Below are 19,623 nucleotides of genomic sequence, written 5' to 3'. Positions count from 1 at the left end.
GAGCACTACTTTAAAATCGAAATGTAATTTTCTTGATTGGCTTTCCATTTGTAACTATGACAGAATCTATTTTTTTTTTTTTGAATGTGTCAGGAGCATCCACATTTGTGCCTTATTCAAAGATGAATGAACTTACAAGGAAGCAATAGTGCCAACTCATTTACATTGCAGCAAAAATAAGAAAATGAATATGCTACCCTGAGTTTTGCAATAGCAATGGCGCTTTAGTAGCATATGCTGTGACCGTTCGCAAGTTTAAATGCTACTGCCATGTCGAACAGAAAGCTGATATATATGAAAACAGGCTGTTCCATTCACAGGGAGATAGAGAAATTAAATATGAACAATTACATAACACATGGCTCCTATTTCTTTTGTGAAAAAAAATATTTTCATTGCACCTAAATGACTTCTACGCGAGGTAATAATCTTAGAAAATATACAACAAATATAACCATTTGACTTTTAGTGTGAGATTAATGAATCATGGTCTCATTTGTACGAAATGGAAAATTCAACTGTAAGCTATTTTTAATGGTTTATCAAGAGAATAAACCAAACTATTACACCAGTTAGGGGAACATGATCATTTCAGATGTAAGGCATAAATGGGTCAAATATTTAAAAACAATGCTCACTCCTCCTTTGTAAATCAATCATTGACCATCAATCAATGTTCATGGCAGTGCTGCAATCTTTAGCTTACATTGACCAACTCGCTGCAGACATCAGTTTTGCTAATACAACTCATAAACAAGTTGCACTGTTTCAAAGTATCTGCAATTTGATGTGGCAATGAATATATAGTCATGTGTATTGAAATCCTTAACAAACAAAAAAAAACTGAAAGAAAAATTGGATGCAGTTTCAATAATACCATCTGAAATAAAGCGCAACATAGACAATGGCCCGGAAAAAAAATATGAGGGGATACACTTGATATTGCTTCAATAATGAAACCTTTTGAATATTTTATCTGGGTGACTATTGGCCAGTTACTCCCACTCACCCCATGGAGGACTGTGCACCGCTTTGACCATTTTTCAGTATTAAAACACAAAAAGCCGCGTGGGTAAGACCAAGATGACTTTCTGTCCAGTGCCTAATACCAGAGTTAATTAAATGAATATAAGTAACCGCCTGTTACCCGTTTCAACTTCCCAGTGAAGGGCCAGCTCATTCGTTCACGTTTGCAGGGGTTGTTCCGAGACTGACTTAAATCACCTCGAAGGGACTGACAGCCTGACACTCGCCTGCGAAGGACTAAGAGTCAAAGGGCACCTCGTGGTATAGCAAAGTATCACAGTGATCAGGGATGGTTGGCAAAAGCCTCCTTGTAGCGTAGAAGAGCCGAGGGCGTTGCTAATGTCTGGCAGCCACTCCGATTCTTCCACGTAGGTAAAATGTGAGGCGGATGGCAAAGACTGCGGCAGTAAATTGGGTAGAGAGAGGGTGGACGAGTGCATTATTATATTCATGTTTCAAATGTTCAAAAAACACCACTCTGCTCTTGATACCGCAAATCCTTTCACTGCTCATGGGAATACGTTTGACCCATCAAAAGCAGGAGGCTCTGGTTTATCTGCCAAGTCGGAAGCCTGAAGTGCCATCAGGGCCACTTGGTTGGCGAATCACATGATTGTTGGGACGAACTGCTTCTGGTGGCTGCGCAGTCATACGAAGTGGCCTTGAGAAATGAAGAAAACCAAGTGAATAATTGTCAGTTGTAAATCATCAGTATTTTGCTGAAAAGTTTTACCTGTCTTGGCTCTCTTGAGGTGTATCATCTGATGAAGCGCTGCCCAGAATCCTCCGCCGAGCCTCCGCGTACTCCGCCTCCCGCTGCGCCAAAGACTTCATTTGCTGGGAAGGTCGTGACGAAGATGCAGGATTTCCTGCAGTACCATTATTTGACGGACGCTTTAAAATTCTAATTTGTGGGGGCGGTGCTGCAGGAAGGGAGTCGTCCTGTATTACGATCGCGGTTCTCACAGGTGAATAAGAACTGGGCTTCCTGGACAGATATCAATGTTTCCAATGAAACAATGTAAATATTGATCAATTTAATTATTTGCCAAGTATTCATTACTGTGCTTACTTTGTCTTCTGGTTTATTTTCAGCTTTGCTTCAAGTCTTCTCTCAATTTCCTAAATGCATACAGTACATGCATTTTTTAACATGTGGTATATGTAAGAAACACTTTCAGACATGACAGAAATGTTAATCAAACTTGACTCAAAATAGGTTAATGCTTCATTGTAATGGACAATGTAATTTATTTTTAATGTCCACAAAATATTTAATTATAGCAAGTGGACCAGCCTACGAAGAACAAAGATAATAGTGATCTGGACAAGCGTTTTTGATTGAAAAAAAAAACAGCCTGATGATTGACAGATGACCCCCCCACGCCCCACATTAAAAACGATTTTGCATTTATCGATTTATTTACTGTTCTGCACTCTACTTGTTGGCCTTGTTGCAATTAAAACCTGTGCATGTCTAAGTGTCTAAAATAGTGTTATGCTAAGTTGTTGAAAAGTATTTGATATCGAGGGCAACCTCAAAATAAGTAATGCGTTGACTCCAGTTCGGCAAGAGAAATTGGCTATGGTTTTGACTATTGGAGAGATTGTACACAGGACTCCTGATGCAAAAAAAACAAAAGCTGCAAATATAAATTGCGTGAGCACGGCACAGTAAGCATCCATCTTGGATTTCCAACTCAACGGGATTCGCGGAAGTGACGTCACCCGAGTTCCACGATAAAGGAAACCGAGGCTCATGACAAAAACGATCAAATTCTCCCAAAACGACTAACTCGTATGTTCGTATACAGTCATAACGTACTCAGTAATAACAGACTCTGAGATTAACTGACGAAAACTTGACGTGACTAATTATAGCCACATTATCGTGACGTTCCAATGCAGCCAGTATTTCCGCCAAGTGAAATTCTTAAATCGGTTATTTTTGCACAGGGCAAATTGAAAGCAAAGCGAACTTTAATTGAAAAACCACACTAAACAAATACCGATTGTGCTTGTGGAATATTACATTCAATTTCGACCCAGGTAGTGCAAGACATGAGGCCCGTTGGGGAGTCGCGGGCTGGTTATTTATAATAAACGATTGAGAACGAACAAAATAATTTATCCGGACGCCGCATCGTCAGGGAACTTAATAAAATCACATCAAGCTCAACGAGACAAGGTCACTCGGTCTGTTTCTTACCCCGCTGTCTGCCGCTTCCTCCCAGCTCTCCGCAACCTCTTCATCCTCCATTTTAACAACACACAACCGCCCAGCTTTGGCTTCCCCACACCAGCTAACTGCTGCTTGGCATCGGCGAAGTGTGGCTCCGGGGCGGGCCGGGGTAAGGCTCGGTAGCAGGTTCTATTTGCAACAACCGAGATTTCTGACGACGTTAACAGGGCACGGAATTCACAGGACTGTCAACCTGTTTTTATTTGGCCAGTGATTGTAATGCTAAACTGAAGGAACCCTTCCTGGTTGCGGTCCTGCCTCGGCCCTTACAATGTTTGGCGTCACGTCCACTCGGCATCGGTGTTCTCCCAAGCACATATCACACCAAACTCTCCATAATGGGATTGCAAACAGACATAACAAAGATTTATCGCATACATTATATGTTTTGTTAAAAAGCACAGTGATCGCATGGACTCTATTATTAACTTTGCCAACACCACAAAGGTTAGAAAGTGCGTTTTTATTCAAGATCCGTTTCATTTATATCGTCTTTAAATAGAATTGTGCAGTCAAACAGATCGCAGAAAATAACTTCCAAGGATGACAAATATGATGACTGGTGAAATAGTGAAATGGTACGCATATTTTTGTCACTGTGTAAAATAACTAATGTCTTTGAACGCAACATCGAGTCATCGAAAATGCTGCCTGGAGTTGACTCCGCCTGCATGGTCCAGTCTTTTAATAAACCAAGGCCGAATTACTCTGTCATAATCAAGGCCAATGTGCAGCAGATATATTTTGCCAAAAGGGCGAGCCTACAGTCTTAAAATTTGGACTATAGCCAAGAATAACCATAATGATGATAATACATTCATTTTACTAAATCCAGTTATTGGCAATAGAAACTATACAGTTACCACCCAAATTATTGGACAGCGCGGTCAATTCCTGTTTTTGGTTGTACCCTTTGGGGGTTCGATCAAAAGATGAATATCACACACAAGTTCAGAATTCCATCTTTTATTTTATTATTTACCTCTACACGTGTTAAACAATTCAGCACAGCACATTGTTTTAAGCGACCTTTCAAGTATGCACATTATTGGCATGGGCATTTTACAACTGACTTAAATGGTATAACATGTAATATTTGTTGCCGTTAATCTTACTGTCATACTGTCACCAATTTCAAAAAGTCATGAAGGAGATGTTTTTCATTTCGATGTCACACCAATGAATATTTCCAAGAGCCCGGTTGTGATGAAACGTCCAACAGTTTGAGACAACTACAGATGGTTAAATTAAGATCGGTGTTTGGGTGAAAGTGCACTTTTTTTAAAATTGCTCTCGAAATAAAGTAGGGTTAAGTTGAGTCTGAAATAATTCAGCGAAATGGTGGTAGTGTACTGTACTGTAGTCGGGGCTGCATCGGACCACCCCCAGCGAGCGGACCCACCCAGCCAGTGGAGCGGACTCGTGGCTGCTGCTGTTGCTGCCGCTGCCGCCGCCGGAGTGTCGCTGTGCGATCAGTTGCTACCGCTGAAGACGCCGATGGTACATGGGTGATGGCGACCGCTCGGAGGCTGCTGAGGAAACCCCGGAGCTGATACTCGAAGCTTTAAAACACAGTCACGGAAGATCACGTCTTAAACGAGGGTACTGTCGAAGCTCCCGTACAGAAAGGCCTGAAAGTGACAGCGTCATTCACAAGAAAGCCTGACCTAAAGATGTGTCCCATTGGAGCAGCTAATTATCGTATATTCTCTCGAAGCTAACGTTAGCGCAGATTATCAACAATGCACAAACAATCTAGCACCAGTTTTTTCAATATAACTGACGCAATTAGTAGTTGTAACATTGCAAAATGAAGTGATTACAAGGTTTATTTTTTTATTTGTTGGTTCTGTCTTGGACGAAAACGCTGTGTACCTTGGACTATCCAAACAGTCCTAGGCGTTAGCCAAGCTGCTAGTCTTAGGTTAGCCAGCTCTAGTCGGTGTGAACGTAACACTCAGCGAACGAGCATTAAAGCACGCGATTTGAAGGACACTCTCTAAAATGCTGCTTTTGACCGCCCACAGTCGTCGCCGATCATTCCGGTCGGTTTTGTTTATTTGACCTAAACGGAGTACCACAACATACCCGTTATGGTGTGATGGCTAAGGTAGAGTGTTGTTGTTGAGTGGGATGTTGTGTGTGGGTGTGTGTCGGGTTCTAGATCTGCGACCCATCTCAAACAACAATGAAAACAATTAAAACCTGTGCATGTCCAAGGGGCAATGAAAAATGTGTTAAAAGTTCAAGCTAGTTACTGTTAGTGGGTTGATTTGAATGTACTTGTCACTGCAGTAGAGACCTTAAAATAGTAAACTTGATTGATTACTATTGTTAACCTCGGTAATAGTGGCGACAATGTTAGCACATTTGCTGTCCTGTCCATGAATAATTGACACAGACACAATTCTCATCCTTTTGGCTCTAAACACCACAATGACACTGAAACGAAACAAACACACTTTGATTCAACTGCAGACTTTTGGCTTTGATTTATAGTACATTTACATTTGAATAATGTAACCGGTGTAGGGATTATATATTTGTTGAAAGATTCCAAATACAAATAGATTTTTGTGTACCAATTGCTTTTGGTCTCTTAAAAAGTAGGATGCACTTATAAATCATTTTAATTCTTGTGTTGTTTATCAATTTAAGATGAGCATCTCCAGTTAAACCATGTTTCAAAATATTTATGGACTTACAATGCATCCTATAATTATATACTTTACGAATTCCCATTGGTATATATACATTTTTGACTGCAGGCCCTATCCATTGCAATCACACTAAGAGTATTTCTCTTAATGAACAACAACACACACATCCATCACCATTATATGTCCTTTGTCTCAACAGACCATAATGTCCCAAACGACCAACCATGATGACAGATGCTTTGTTGCCATGGACACAGAGGACGATGGCGCCGACCCCGCTAGAATAATAGAGGCCCTTGAAGTAAAGATAGGGTCCTATCGGGAAGAAGGGAACGTGGACACGTGTGCCAAAGCTGGAGGGAGAACCATGATGGAGCTGCCAGAAGAAGTCCTTGAATACATTCTGTCCTTCCTGTCACCTTACCAGGAGCACAAAACAGCTGCACTTGTATGCAAGCAGTGGTATCGCCTCATTAAAGGTAAATGCTTTTTATTTTAATGACACAGCCTGCGAGAAAGGCCGGTGAAACGTTAAAGGTACTCATGTTGCAAATCATTGCTTTTACCCAGGTGTCGCTTATCAGTGCTATCATGGTTTCATGAGAGCCATCCAGGAAGGGAACATTCAATGGGAAAGTCGAACATACCCGTATCCAGGAACGCCGATTACCCAGCGCTTTTCACACAGTCAGTATACACACTTCCGTGCATGGCAAATGAATTGCTCATCAATCAATGTTGGGTGAAATTGAACAAAACTTTTCCGCATTAAATCCGTTTTAGTTGTTAAACATTGTTGAAGAGTGAATAATGAATTTTAATAGTGAATATAACACTTAAAAAAAAATCTGGTTTTGACTCTGATAAAAATTATCGTATTTTCCGGTGTACAAGGCGCACCCAAAAGCCTTGATTTTCTTCCAAAGTTGACCCTGTGCCTTATATGCCGGTGGGACTTGTATGTGAAGTAATATTGAGCCACAACAGGTCAACAGCAGCCACCGACTCCCATTTCCCCCTTGTAGAAGTCATGCATACCCTTACCTTATAAAGTGGTGTGCCTTATATTTGGACAACTTGTCTATATTTCTATATAATATTTGGAAAACATTTTTCATTCATTGAAGATGCGCCTTATACTGTATATGGAAAATACGGTATGATTGATGGGTATTTTGATACTGTTTGGATTCCACATTGATTTTTGAATGTGAGTCAGATGAATTTCTGTCTTTTAAAATCCCTTGATCAAGCTCCAGAGTCAATGCTTTTTTCACGAAGTATAGTATCCATAATTAACTCATTCACTGCCACACGTGCAAAAATGTGTCCACTCCAATGCTAGAAACATTGTCACTTGAATTCCAGGAGCCATATAATATGGAGTTTTAGAACTACATAAACAATGCAGCATGAGAAATCTTACTCTCTTCTTTAATCAGAAAAATAGTTAATTCCAAAATTATATGGGTCTGGAGTTATATGAGCTTGAAATGAGGGCAGGTCTCCAAAATACAATGCAAAACATACATATTGGTTTATATAGTGCTTTGACAACAGCTGAAGCTGGAACAAAACGCTTACAGGGAAAAAGGGTGCAGCCTTGTGGAAAAGAAATTGCCAGAGACCATGGCCAGTGCTTTATCGGCACTGAAGCATGACAAAAACAAAACTCAAATAAATTCGGGAATGGCACATTACGTCATATTTTCAAATCTTGGATAAATTTGTGAATGGCAGTGAACGACTTAAAAAAACATTATCCTTCTCCTTTGCTGAAAACTACCATTTTGTGTCAAAATATTACAACTCTCTCTTGCACAAATTCTTTGTTTCCGTTTCAAGTCTCTTTAAATGTCCACTTGACTTGCAGGTGCTTGTTATTATGACTCAAACCAATCCATGTATGTGTTTGGGGGCTGTACCCAAAGTAGCTGCAACGCTGCCTTTAATGATTTATGGAGACTGGACTTGAACAGCAAGGAGTGGATTCGGCCTCTTGCTTCAGGTAGGACTACCAGAGATCCAAAAAATAGTTCCCATGAGAGATGAGACCAATAGCAATTTGAAAATAACACGAGGCAAATGAAAGAAATGCTGTTGTCTATTATTCATGAATGAAATGTGTCACATGCTTGACTAATGGTGTCAGGAGTCTGGGCAAAAACACTACTATATTTTTTTTTATCTGTTGAGTTGGAGAAAAAAAAGTGCTATTGAAATTTTAATGATTTACCCACATCAAGCAATTGACCACCTTCACGGATTACGCGATAGAGATCAGGCGCTTTTGGCTGTGGTTCACAATTTTTACTTTGTCACTGTAACCAGCAGAATGAAGAGGAAAAACGGGTTCATGTGATGTTTTTCAATGCCCATGCAATCACTGTGTTTCTAAATAAACACTTAACGGACAACCAATGTCTCCGGACAAGTTGTGTCCATAATTTGTAAAATGGCTTCAAATGACTTCTACTGAGCGTATTTTAATAAGATTCCACTGCATATAGCTATATTTTACGTTTTAAGACTCGCGCTGAATATTCAGGAAGTCTTGTTTTGAGTTGGTGACGAGTCTGTACGTGACGTAACGAAAGGAACGCCCCTGACCGAAAAAAAGACGCATTGTAGCGGTCCTTCCATCACATCAATGTATTTTGCTGTACTTGTTTGGTCTGGGGATCTCGTGTTGCACCCAAAAGCCGCCAGAAGAGGGCGTCCAAGCTCCATATAAGGAATTTATCAGCCTGTGGAAACGGAGGTGGCCACAGGAGGTCGCCATTTTGTGCTTTTTTTCGTTGAGACATCTCCCCTCAGTGTTGCCTCATAATGGCACGGAATAAATACTTTAATCGATTGCAAACATGTATGCTTTCCTCTTCAGAACTATTTGAATCATATTCATATGTGGATGTGTAACAAAAAAGCATATTCTCCCAATCTGAAGCCATTGTTTTGATTCTGCAGCAATGCAAGACGTCTTGGCGTGACGTCACGAACTGGGGGCGGGACTTTCTGAAAATGCCCAATTCGCAGCTCAATTTTTTTGCAGATTTTGGACACTTTAAGTCATTTTTATTGGTGTCTTGCATTTGAATAAAAATATCATACTGCGTGTTTTGGGTATTTTAGATGCTCTAAAACGTTTTTCTGATGTCAGTTAAGAAACAAAAAAGTGACATCGGTTGTCCTTTAAACTGTGCTTAATGAGGCACTTCAGTCCTGACGTGAATTGCGACATTCAAATTGGCCGTCTTTGTTCACATCAGCGGCAGATACTGAGTTGTAATTACGCGGTCCATTTCTACCACGACAGCATGAAATTAGTGATGCTTACACCCCCCCTCCTCTCAAAATGGATCTTCCCCAGACGCCGTATTTCATTAAACACATCTGTGTTATTTAAATTCCCAAGTGTTATGTATTCTATGTCATTCAAGCTGCCACAATGGAATGCAAAGCAGTGGGTGCGTAACTTAAAGGGTGTAGTTGCTCAAGCGCCCGTCACGGAGTTTGAGCGTGTTTGGTTAACAGTTAACGACCCCTCCCGTGTCCTTGTTTATCCTGACTCACATGCCAAAACCGGAATACATGTTGAATTCATCGACACTCTCTTTTCTCCCCAGGTTCATATCCATCACCGAAAGCTGGAGCAACTCTCGTGATGCATAAAGATCTCCTAGTGCTGTTTGGGGGCTGGACTAGACCAAGTCCTTATCCATTGCACCAGCCGGAGAGATTTTTTGACGAAATCCACACCTATTCCCCTTCAAAAAACTGGTGAGGGGGAAGAAATTGACTGTGGAGTGTTTTATATTTCTTTTATTTCCTTTAAATGCATTTTTTCTGTCTTAGGTGGAACTGCATTGTGACAACACAAGGCCCGCCGCCCATGGCTGGTCACTCTTCATCTGTAATTGGAAGTGTCATGGTGGTGTTTGGTGGTTCATTAGGAGCACGGCAAATGTATGATTCTTATCTTGGGTTTATTTATGCATCGTACAGTACAAACTATCATACTACAGTAAAGTCTCGTTATATCGATATTGGTTATATCGATAGTACTGCTTATTACGATACTATTTCTATGAACGCAAGGAGAAAATTTACATGCCGCAGGATCGGATATATCGATAGTCCTGTTATATCGATATTTTTTCCGACTCCCGAGAATATCGATATAACGAGACTTTACTGTATATGTTTTTTTTTACACCTAATTGTGTTTCTATTGCTCACCAGGAGTAATGAGGTGTGGGTTTTGGATCTGGAACAGTGGTCCTGGTCTAAACCAGCTATATCTGGCCCATGCCCTCACCCACGAGGTGGACAGTCACAGGTAGGAGAACCATACCAAGTTAAAGTTTTTTTTTTAACTCATTCACAGCCATTCTTGAATTCCTTTGGGAATTGAAAAGTGTGATGGGGAGTGCCATTTCCAAATTTTGTGGAGGATTTAGTTTTTTTCTTGCAGGGGTGCTGATATGCACCCCACCAGATGCTCTGGCAATGTTTTTCCCCTTCCACAAGGAGGCAGCATTTGCCTTTTATCTATCTTAGTGCTCTGTTACAGTTTCAGCTGTTGTTAGGGCGCTCTTTAAATCAATATGTATGTATGTATTGTATTGTATTATATTTTCTACAGTCACCCTCATTTAAAGCTCAGATAACTCCAGGCCCATATAATTTAGGAATTAACTCTTTTTTTCTGATGAAAGAAGAGAGTCTCAACCATCCCATTAACTCATTCACTGCCATTCCCAAATTTATTTGGGAATTGAAAATATGATGTGGCGCGTCATTCCTGAATTTGTTTGGGTTTTATTATGGGGGTGGACGATAAAGCGCTGGTCAGACCTATGGCAATGTTTTTTCCATTCCACGAGGGGGCAGCGTTTGCCTTTTGTACAGCCGCTCCCACTTCAAGCTGAGATAACTCCAGACCCATATAATTTAGGAGTTAACTATTTTTCTCTAAGATTTAAAGTTTCTTACTTTGGATTGAATGTTTATGTAGTCCTAAAACTCAATATTCTGTGGGTCCTACAATTTGAGTGAAAATGACAAAAACCTTGGACACATTTTTTCACATCGTCTGGCACTGAGTGCGTTAATGAGAGGCAAACATACCATGAAATATACTGTTTATTTATAAAGAGGTTCAAATTTTATACAGTTATTTTTTTTCAGAGGGGCACTTAATTAAGAAGAAGAAGACTTAATTAAATAGTGCAACTATGAATACGATTGAGGACAATGGGGGGGGGGGGTAAAAGCCACACTAAAAGGGCAGAAATATATGGGCTACAGACAGACAATCTTGAACACAAAAAGTTGTAATCTGCTTAAAGGTCTTTTATATTGATATGAAGGGAGTGGCATGCAAAACAATTCACCAAAATAGCAATTTATCCAAGAGTTAGCTCAGTATTGCAGATTATGGTCAAAACCCTGGCACGAGAGTGTACAGATTTTTGCACACAGTCTGGCAGTGAATGAGTTAATTGTGATTTTTTGAGACAGTAGCTTGACTCAAACTCCCGGTGGCATTTGTTGACAATGCTAATTATAGTTTTCCTGACAGATTGTGATTGATGATCACACGCTGCTCATCTTGGGAGGTTGTGGAGGCCCCAATGCTGTAAGTGTAATGTAGTTGCAATTTTACTACTTGTGTCATCATTCCTATCCAGAAGGGTGCTATTTTTATTTGAAATTATGAAACGATAATGATGGAAATGATATCCATTGGGGTGTTTGCAACTTGACACCGAGTAACCTGTGTGTTACTATCTGCTAAAGCTCCTCAAGGATGCCTGGTTGCTTCATATCGACGCACCCACCTGGAGGTGGCAGCAGCTGCAAGTGGAAAATGAGGACCATGGTGCCCCGGAGCTTTGGTGCCACCCAGCCTGCAGAGTGAGTGATTTTCCTACAGTCATTATTCACAACCTCACTATATGAAATTTTTAGACAATAGTTTTTATTCATGGGTTTTTATAGTACAGTCAAACCTCGGTTATCGAACATCTCGGTTTTCAACCGATTCGGTTTTCGACCAAAAATGTCAATTTTTTTATGCCTCGGTTTATTACAACCGAAAATCGGTTCTCGGCCAAACTGAGCGCACCTGAATGCATCATTCGACTCCCCTCTGCTTCCTTATACATACGCTCCCCAATTTATGAACGAGCTACATTCCGAGCGGTCGTTCGTAAGGTGAATTCGTTTGTAAGTTGCTTCAGTGTTATATTTTGTATGGAATGTATGTTTAAAGGACAACCGACGTCTCCGGATAAGTTGTGTCTATAATTTGTAAAATGGCTTCAAATGACTTCTACTGAGTGTATTTTAATAAGATTCCACCGCATATAGCTATATTTTACGTTTTAAGACTCGCGCTGAATATTCAGGAAGTCTTGTTTTTTAGTTGGTGACGAGTCCATACGTGACGTCACTAAAGGAACGCCTCTGACCGAAAAAAAAAGACATATTGTAGCACTCCTTCCATCACGTCAATGTGTTTTGCTGTGCTTGTTTGGTCTGAAAACCGTGTTGCACCCAAAAGCCGCCAGAAAAGGGCGTCCAAGCTCCATATAAGGAATTTATCAGCCTGTGGAAACAGGAGGCCTCCATTTTGTGCCTCTTTTTTTGGGTGAGACATTTCCCTCCAATGTTGCCTCAAAATGGCACGAAATAAATTCTTTAATCGATTGCAAACATGTATGCTTTCCTCTTCAAAACTATTTGAATCATTCATAACTGGATGTGTAACAAGAAAGCATATTCTCCGAATCTGAAGCCATTGTTTTGATTCTCCAGCAATGCAAGACGTCTTGGCGTGACGTCACGAACTGGCGGCGGGACTTTCTGAAAATGCCCAATTCGCAGCTCAATTTTTTTGCAGATTTTGGACACTTTAAGTCATTTTTATTGGTGTTTTGAATTTGAATACAAATATCATACTGTGTGTTTTGGGTGTTTTAGATGCGATAAAACGTTTTTCTGATGTCAGTTAAAAAACTAAAAAGTGACGTCGGTTGTCCTTTAAGGCTTATATAAGTAACCTGTATTAGTTTGTACTGAAAAGTAAATATTTAATAAAATAATAATAATAATACATTTAATTTTAAGCGCCTTTCAAAACACCCAAGGACACGTTACAATAAAAACAATAAAACAAAGCACATAACAATAAAACAAAGCACATAAAATATATGCTCTATCAAGATATGTACATGTACGACTGGAGAGAATACGACATATGTTACTACAAAAATGTCCATATGCACTGTTGTTCGTAACTCGAATGTTCATAAGTAGAGGAGTGTTTGTACGTCACTTCCCTTTGTCCCGGCGCATTATCCTCGTGTAGCATTCCGTTGCGAGCAGGCGTGTTTGAAATGTTCAATCACGATATATAAAAAAGCAGACATCGATTATGATGGGAAATGTTTCCGTTTTCGAGCGAATTGGGTTTTGAACAGGTTTCCGGAGCGGATTATGGTCAAAAACCAAGGTTTGACTGTATAACTATTGTAATGCCCGAGCATGTGAGAAATGAGAACCATTTTATTTTTATTTTTTAAATCTGATGGTATTTGTAACAAAGATTGTGACATTTTTTGGGTAGGTCTGCAATGTGTAAACAGCAACAGGGGTTCACTCACGCAAATCCCCAATAAAAATGTTTGTTCAACTTTTCCCTCAAGGTGGGCCAGTGCGTGGTGGTCTTCTCACAGGCTCCTTCTGGCCGCGCCCCACTCAGCCCAAGTCTTAACTCTCGACCCTCCCCCATAAGTGCCATACCCTCCCCTCTGGGTCCGGATCCCGCTTCTTTGCGCTCTCAGTCTCCCGTGCGCAGCGGCGCCGCCGGCGTCGTTCTCGGCGCCGTCGAAGAGGCTCCGTGCGTGAACGGCCGATGGGGCACACTGAGGCCCCGACCTTCAGCCCGAGGAAGTGCCAGAGACGGTAGCCCATCGTCTTCGCAGCATCCGTCTCCTTCACAATGTCCCGACAGCCCCCCTCTGCCTGCGCATCCGCCCTTACTGAATGGCTCCTCCCCTTCGCCGCGGACTAGTCCCGCACAGGCCGCTTCCCCGCCTCTTCGCTCCCATCCGCCTGCCTCTACAGAATATAGCTGGGAGGCCGCGCACCATCCCGAAGTGCCCAGCACTAACGGCTTGCACACACCCCCCACGGGTTCCCCGCGCACTCCACCGGGAGCGGTGTCCCCCGCCGCCTTACGACGAGGCCTGGAGGCAGTTAAAAACCCATCTTTCTCATCTTTACCCTCTTCCTTATCATCGCCTTCTCTTCAAACGCATGGAGGAGGAAATGGCGGAGCAGGTGCAGGCCCCCTTGTTACTCCCCCGACTTCCTCCTCCAGCCCCCCGCAGGTTGTAGGAGCCGATGGACATGCTATCCCGCCGATTGCCCGGCGCCTCGGTCATCACCCTCCCCAGAGTCTGAACGTAGGTAAACCTCTGTATCAGTCGGTCTGTATCAATTGCAAGCCAATGCAGATGTACGTGTTGGATGTGTCGCGCGCAAAAGCTGCTGGAACCGTCGCTTGGAGAGTTTATGGAAACGGGACCCCGGCTGCGGTTACGGGGCCGCCGGAGACCAGCCTCCACACTGTAGTTCAAGGCAGGGGGGAGCTTATCATTTTCGGAGGCCTCATGGACAAGAAACAGAATGTCAAGTACTACCCTAAAACAAACGCCTTGTACTTTGTCCGTGCAAAGAGGTAATAATGGAGGATTGGGAGTACAGGGCTTCAGCCCGTCACCACACAAGGGAACTAAGTCTTTTTTCTGTTGGAAGAATTGATTAGCGGGCAATCAGATGTCACACTTCACGATTTGCTTCCTCCTGGTTTATGGAAAACCTTAGCCACACTTGGATTAAAAATAACTTCAAATGTCGTTTTTGGACTGCATTGATCCTACATAACATTATTAGCTCCTATCTGGCTGATCAACCAGACCCATAACATTTCCACTTTTATCATCTTTTGAACTTTAAAAGGAGAATGCTGTTGACGGAAATGTGTGACGACTTTGCATTTGGCATCAATCTTTAAGCCTGCAATGTTTACATTGAAAATTGTGCGCGCGTTTCTGCACAGTGTTGGTTAAAAGTTGTGAGAGATGTGGCACTATACTATAAACAGTAAACAATAAAGGCCTTGACGTTTGTCCCTGTCTGCTGTGCTTGAGCACAGATTTTTTTTGGGTGTATGTGAGAAAAAACATGTATCAAGACTACCCACAAAAAAAGTTATGCGACCTTGTGGTCAGATTATGTTCTCAAAGTGCAGTGTAAAAGTGCTGCATAGATCAAGGATGTCACTCATTTTTATAATACTTTTCATTTATAAGAGCCTTTCAAAACTCAAGGATACTACTGTCATAGGATATTTCTGCGGGTGAGCAGCGGCAGCCACACGCACCAGCGTTCACTCAACCCAGAAGTATTTTTTAGCCGCGGTCCACATTGTAGTTACGGTTTCCTCTCGGGGGCTGTTATAAATTTGGAGAAGCCATTAGAATGTTTAATTCCCTCCACATACTACATATAGAGCGCACAACAAATGAATGAATTACTATTTTTTAAAATGTGTATTAAAACATTCTGACTTATTGTGGTTTACATGGGAGAATTTGAAATTTTAGTTCGGATTTTAGCAAGCATCATCGAATTTCACAAGTTAGATTTGCTTTCTCTGGCCAAATAAAATGATGTGGTGGGCCAGGTTTGGCCCCTGAGCCTCTACTTTAACACCTGTGGTTTAGATGGTCAATCAGTGCATTGCATATTATGAATGTACGTGCTCTGGCTCTGGAAAATAACATAATTCATTAACGTTTTTTTAGTACCCTTAGACTTTCAGAAAATGCCTATATTTTTGATTTATGGATATTATAACAGTACAAAATTGAGCCCGTTGATAATGAAATTATCGACACAATCTTACGTAAGGTTCACCTTGAGTCAGCAGCCTTGTGCTACCCCCCATTGACCCCAGACCTTCCACTCTGCACCCCCAACTCTAACCTTTAACCCGCAGAACTTCCAAAGCGAGCCTTTTTATTGGTGGAGATGCGCAAATTGGTGAGGTGGCAATATTAGCCGCATTCCTATTGGCCGCAACCGGGACGGTGGGCGGAGTCATTGACGATGAATACGCTTTGGACACTTGTTTACATTGCTGGAAGGAAAGAATGGAGCCGGACAAGATCCCCAAACACTCAGCAAAGCCAGACTGACGTTAATGCGCAGAGCGACACTTTGTCATGTGAGTGAAATGTAGTCATCCGTTTGCAGTTTGAATAACTTAGACCACATCACCATCACTGTTGTGTGTTTACTGCTAGTGTATTCATCGCTTTAAATGAGCCCTCTGATTAAAAAGTGATGTTTTTATAAGCAGTCGAGAGAACAACTTGTATATAATGCACGCACACAACAGGTTTATGTGTAATTTCCAGCAAAGAAACATTTTGTCAATTTAATAGTTAAAGTAGTTTTTCTTTTTTTTTTAATTTAATAGCATTAGTACAGTTGATGCTTACACTTGCTTGAAATGATTTTGAATTGATTTGCAAAAGTGTATTCATGGTATTCAAATAGCATTAAGCCACTAAAACTTAACTGCACTTAGAATAAAACAAATTCTTCATGTCATTGTGCACTAAATCGTGAAATCATCTGGTGTCAGAAGCTTTGGTTGAATTCAAGTCCCTGTTTACAGATCTTTCTATCAAATGCCCTCCTAAAGCAAATCGTGTTTATTTCATGTATTTTTTTACTAAACATGTAGCAAAATTACGAATTGTCTTTGTTTTTGATAATAGTGAACTAATGTGAGCATTTAATAAAGTAATCAACTCAATATTAGCTGAACAAACTATTTTAATTTATTTATTTCCCGGCAGAAACGTTCATAAAATGTTCTTTTTTTCAGTCGTCGACAAGTATACTCGTCAAAGACTATCTTTTAAACCAGTTACATTCGTAGAGACTCGTCGATTTTAAGCCTTTGTGAGCCATTCCACGTGGGAACCGAGTATTCTCGCGATAGCTTCGAGCTGTGGGATTTCAAGGTCATTTTGACGAGACTTGCTCCGACAGCCATTGTCGTCGAATCGGACTTGTTCGCATCCATATGTGTATTCATTTTTTTCCTAGCATTTTCAAGTGTTACACCCCAAATGGCGAATTCAACGGATGATAGTGAATATGAACCTTCCCTCAGAAGCTTGAATACTTCTGATAACTCTGCCAGTTCATCGGACAATGACTCTTTCTCAACAAGTGGGGAGGACGAGGAGGGTGGTGAACGGAAAGCTTGGAGAAGCCTCGAGTTGTCCGAGGGGCTTATGAATGCACCACCACCACGTTTTCCTTTTACTGGAAACCCCGGAATAACGATTGGCGAAACCGCAGCAGAACGGAGTCCATTTGAATTCTTCAGTCTTTTTATTGACACAAGGATTATTGACTCTGTACTGCTAGAGACTAATCGTTTTGCTGAACAAACTGAGCAAGATGATTCTTCGTGGCGCCCTGTAACAGAGGCTGAACTTTTTGTATTTTTTGCCATGAAAATGCTTGGGGGTATTGTGAAAATGCCAGTAGAAGAAATGAACTGGTCACACGATGAACTGCTTGAAAGGCCAATTTTTCGCCAGCTAATGACAATGAAACGGTACAGTAAGATAAAGCAATATCTTCATTTTGTAGATAATGAAACCCATGATGCACAAACTCATCCCAACCCAAAATTGTATAAGATTTATGACATATTCATGACATTGTGTGAGAACTTTGGGAAGTGTTACACCCCTAGGCAAGATGTATGTATAAATGACAGCCTTATGTTCTTCAAAGGAAGGGTAGGATGGGTACAGACAATTCCACTGAAAAGGAGATTTGGAGTGAAATATTTCATGTTGTGTGAGTCAAAGACTGGATATGTGTACAACATGACCATTTATGTTGGCAAAGGAACACCGTTTGATCCAGAGTATGATGCATATCCTGTGAGTTCGCGTGTTGTTTTGTCTTTGATGAAGCCCTTATTTGGGAAAGGTTATTGCGTTACTGTGGATAACTATTACACTAGTCCACAATTAGCCGATGCTCTAGTTATGAACCAGACTGATACTTATGGAACTCTATGTATGAATCGAAAAGAAGTGCCTGAAGAACTGAAAAGAAAAAAACTGAAGAAAGGAGAAACTGCGGCATTTCAGAGAGGCAAGGTAATGATTCTTCGTTGGAAAGACAAAAAGGATGTTGCAATGCTATCAACCATTCACAACCCAGCCATGCATAACATTGATATAAAACAAGGGCCTGTGAAGAAACCCAAAGTTTTATGTGAATACATTAATACAATGGGAGAATTTGACAAGGTGGATCAAAAATTGGTAGATTATCCCATTCCAAGGAAACGGGGTAAGAAATATTACAAGACAGTTTTCTTCCATTTGATGGATATTGGAGTATGGAATGCTTTCATCCTGCATCAAGAAGCATTCAATCAATCAGGTAAAAAAAGCCTAACACACCTGAAGTTTCGTTTGGAAATTATTCGATACATATTTGGCAAGTATGGACCTGCTTTACCACCAAGAAGATCACCAGGTAGATCGTCGACATCACCAGGAAGTTTGCAGCATACGCCAGGAGGACATTTTCCAATGGAAGTTCCACCAACAGAAAAAAAGACAAATCCAACAAGAAAATGTGTCTTATGCTGTCTGAAGCGTGACCAAAGAGGGAAACCAGTCAGGAAAGAGTCACGCTACATGTGTAAAGTTTGTCAAGTCGCTTTATGTGTTGTGCCATGCTTTGAAAAGTACCATTCTAAGTAATTTCATCCAGAAACTGTGTTCATGTTGGAAAAAAGGCATTTTATTTATTTTGCATATTTATTATAATTACTGCTAACAATTGTAATGCAAATTAAATAGGTCTGAACTCATTCACTGCCATTCACAAATTTATTCGGGAATTGAAAATATGATGTAGGTCATTCCCGAATTTGTTCCTCTTTTGTTTTTTCAGGCTTGGATCCCGATAAAGCGCTGGGCATGGCGTCTCAAATGTTTTTTCTTCTCCACATGGAGGCAGCATTTCCCTTCTTTCCATGTTAACGCTTTGTTCCAGCTTCAGCTGTGCTTCAACCGCTATGTATATAAACCAATATGTGTGTATTGCATTGTGATGGCACAAATAAATTCTTTAATCGATTGCATATATATATATATATATATATATATATATATATATATATATATATATATATATATATATATATATATATATATATATATATATATATATATATATATATATATATATATATATGTCACACTTGTCAAATTTACAAAATATATGTATTTATTTTCATTTTACATGGACTTTAATATATTATACTAGGTTTAAATTGAATCATTGTTACCCATATTGTTTTAGGGAACACAATTGTTGATCTTGTTAATCAAATGTAACTTTTAATTTAATTATAATCAACTGTACATTTACAATATGGGCTATACATTTGTTGACTAAAGTTTAAATAATTTTGTAAACTTTTTACCAAAAAAAATAAAAATGTGACTTTACTTCAAAATATGGCTAGATTGTAAACATATTTTGGCTCAAGTACACTTACAGTATAAA

At 40.5% G+C, this 19,623-nt stretch overlaps 2 protein-coding genes across 6 annotated transcripts; one reads left to right on the top strand and one right to left on the bottom strand.

Moving 5' to 3' along the window:
• Nucleotides 1-380: 380 nt before the first annotated feature.
• LOC148890127 (SUZ RNA-binding domain-containing-like) lies at nt 381-3,518 on the bottom strand. Its single transcript, XM_089011054.1, has 4 exons — nt 3,236-3,518; nt 2,099-2,148; nt 1,760-2,014; nt 381-1,687 (listed from the first exon to the last, which is right to left on the bottom strand). The coding sequence occupies exons 1-4, from the start codon at nt 3,284-3,286 to the stop codon at nt 1,579-1,581; spliced, it is 465 nt and encodes a 154-aa protein (XP_088867180.1). The 5' UTR covers nt 3,287-3,518; the 3' UTR covers nt 381-1,578.
• Nucleotides 3,519-4,539: 1,021 nt separating this feature from the next.
• fbxo42 (F-box protein 42) lies at nt 4,540-19,191 on the top strand. 5 transcript variants are annotated; one of them, XM_089010900.1, is made up of 12 exons: nt 4,540-4,870; nt 6,128-6,407; nt 6,499-6,615; nt 7,802-7,936; nt 9,555-9,708; nt 9,784-9,894; nt 10,171-10,267; nt 11,513-11,569; nt 11,731-11,847; nt 13,641-16,228; nt 17,122-17,641; nt 19,006-19,191. In XM_089010900.1, exons 2-10 carry the CDS (start codon nt 6,134-6,136, stop codon nt 14,679-14,681), a joined length of 2,103 nt encoding a protein of 700 aa, XP_088867026.1. In that variant the 5' UTR covers nt 4,540-4,870; nt 6,128-6,133; the 3' UTR covers nt 14,682-16,228; nt 17,122-17,641; nt 19,006-19,191. The 5 variants fall into 5 exon arrangements, with proteins under 5 accessions (XP_088867026.1, XP_088867024.1, XP_088867023.1 ...); XM_089010898.1 differs by having other exon boundaries at nt 17,122-18,197; XM_089010897.1 differs by having other exon boundaries at nt 17,122-18,486; nt 18,575-19,191.
• Nucleotides 19,192-19,623: the final 432 nt, after the last annotated feature.

This window comes from Hippocampus bargibanti, linkage group LG12, assembly GCF_051943395.1.
Source record: "Hippocampus bargibanti isolate YZ-2025 linkage group LG12, ASM5194339v1, whole genome shotgun sequence".
Taxonomy (NCBI): Eukaryota; Metazoa; Chordata; class Actinopteri; order Syngnathiformes; family Syngnathidae; genus Hippocampus; species Hippocampus bargibanti.
Note: the sequence above shows the minus strand (reverse complement) of the source record. Positions and strands in the feature narration are given on the sequence as shown.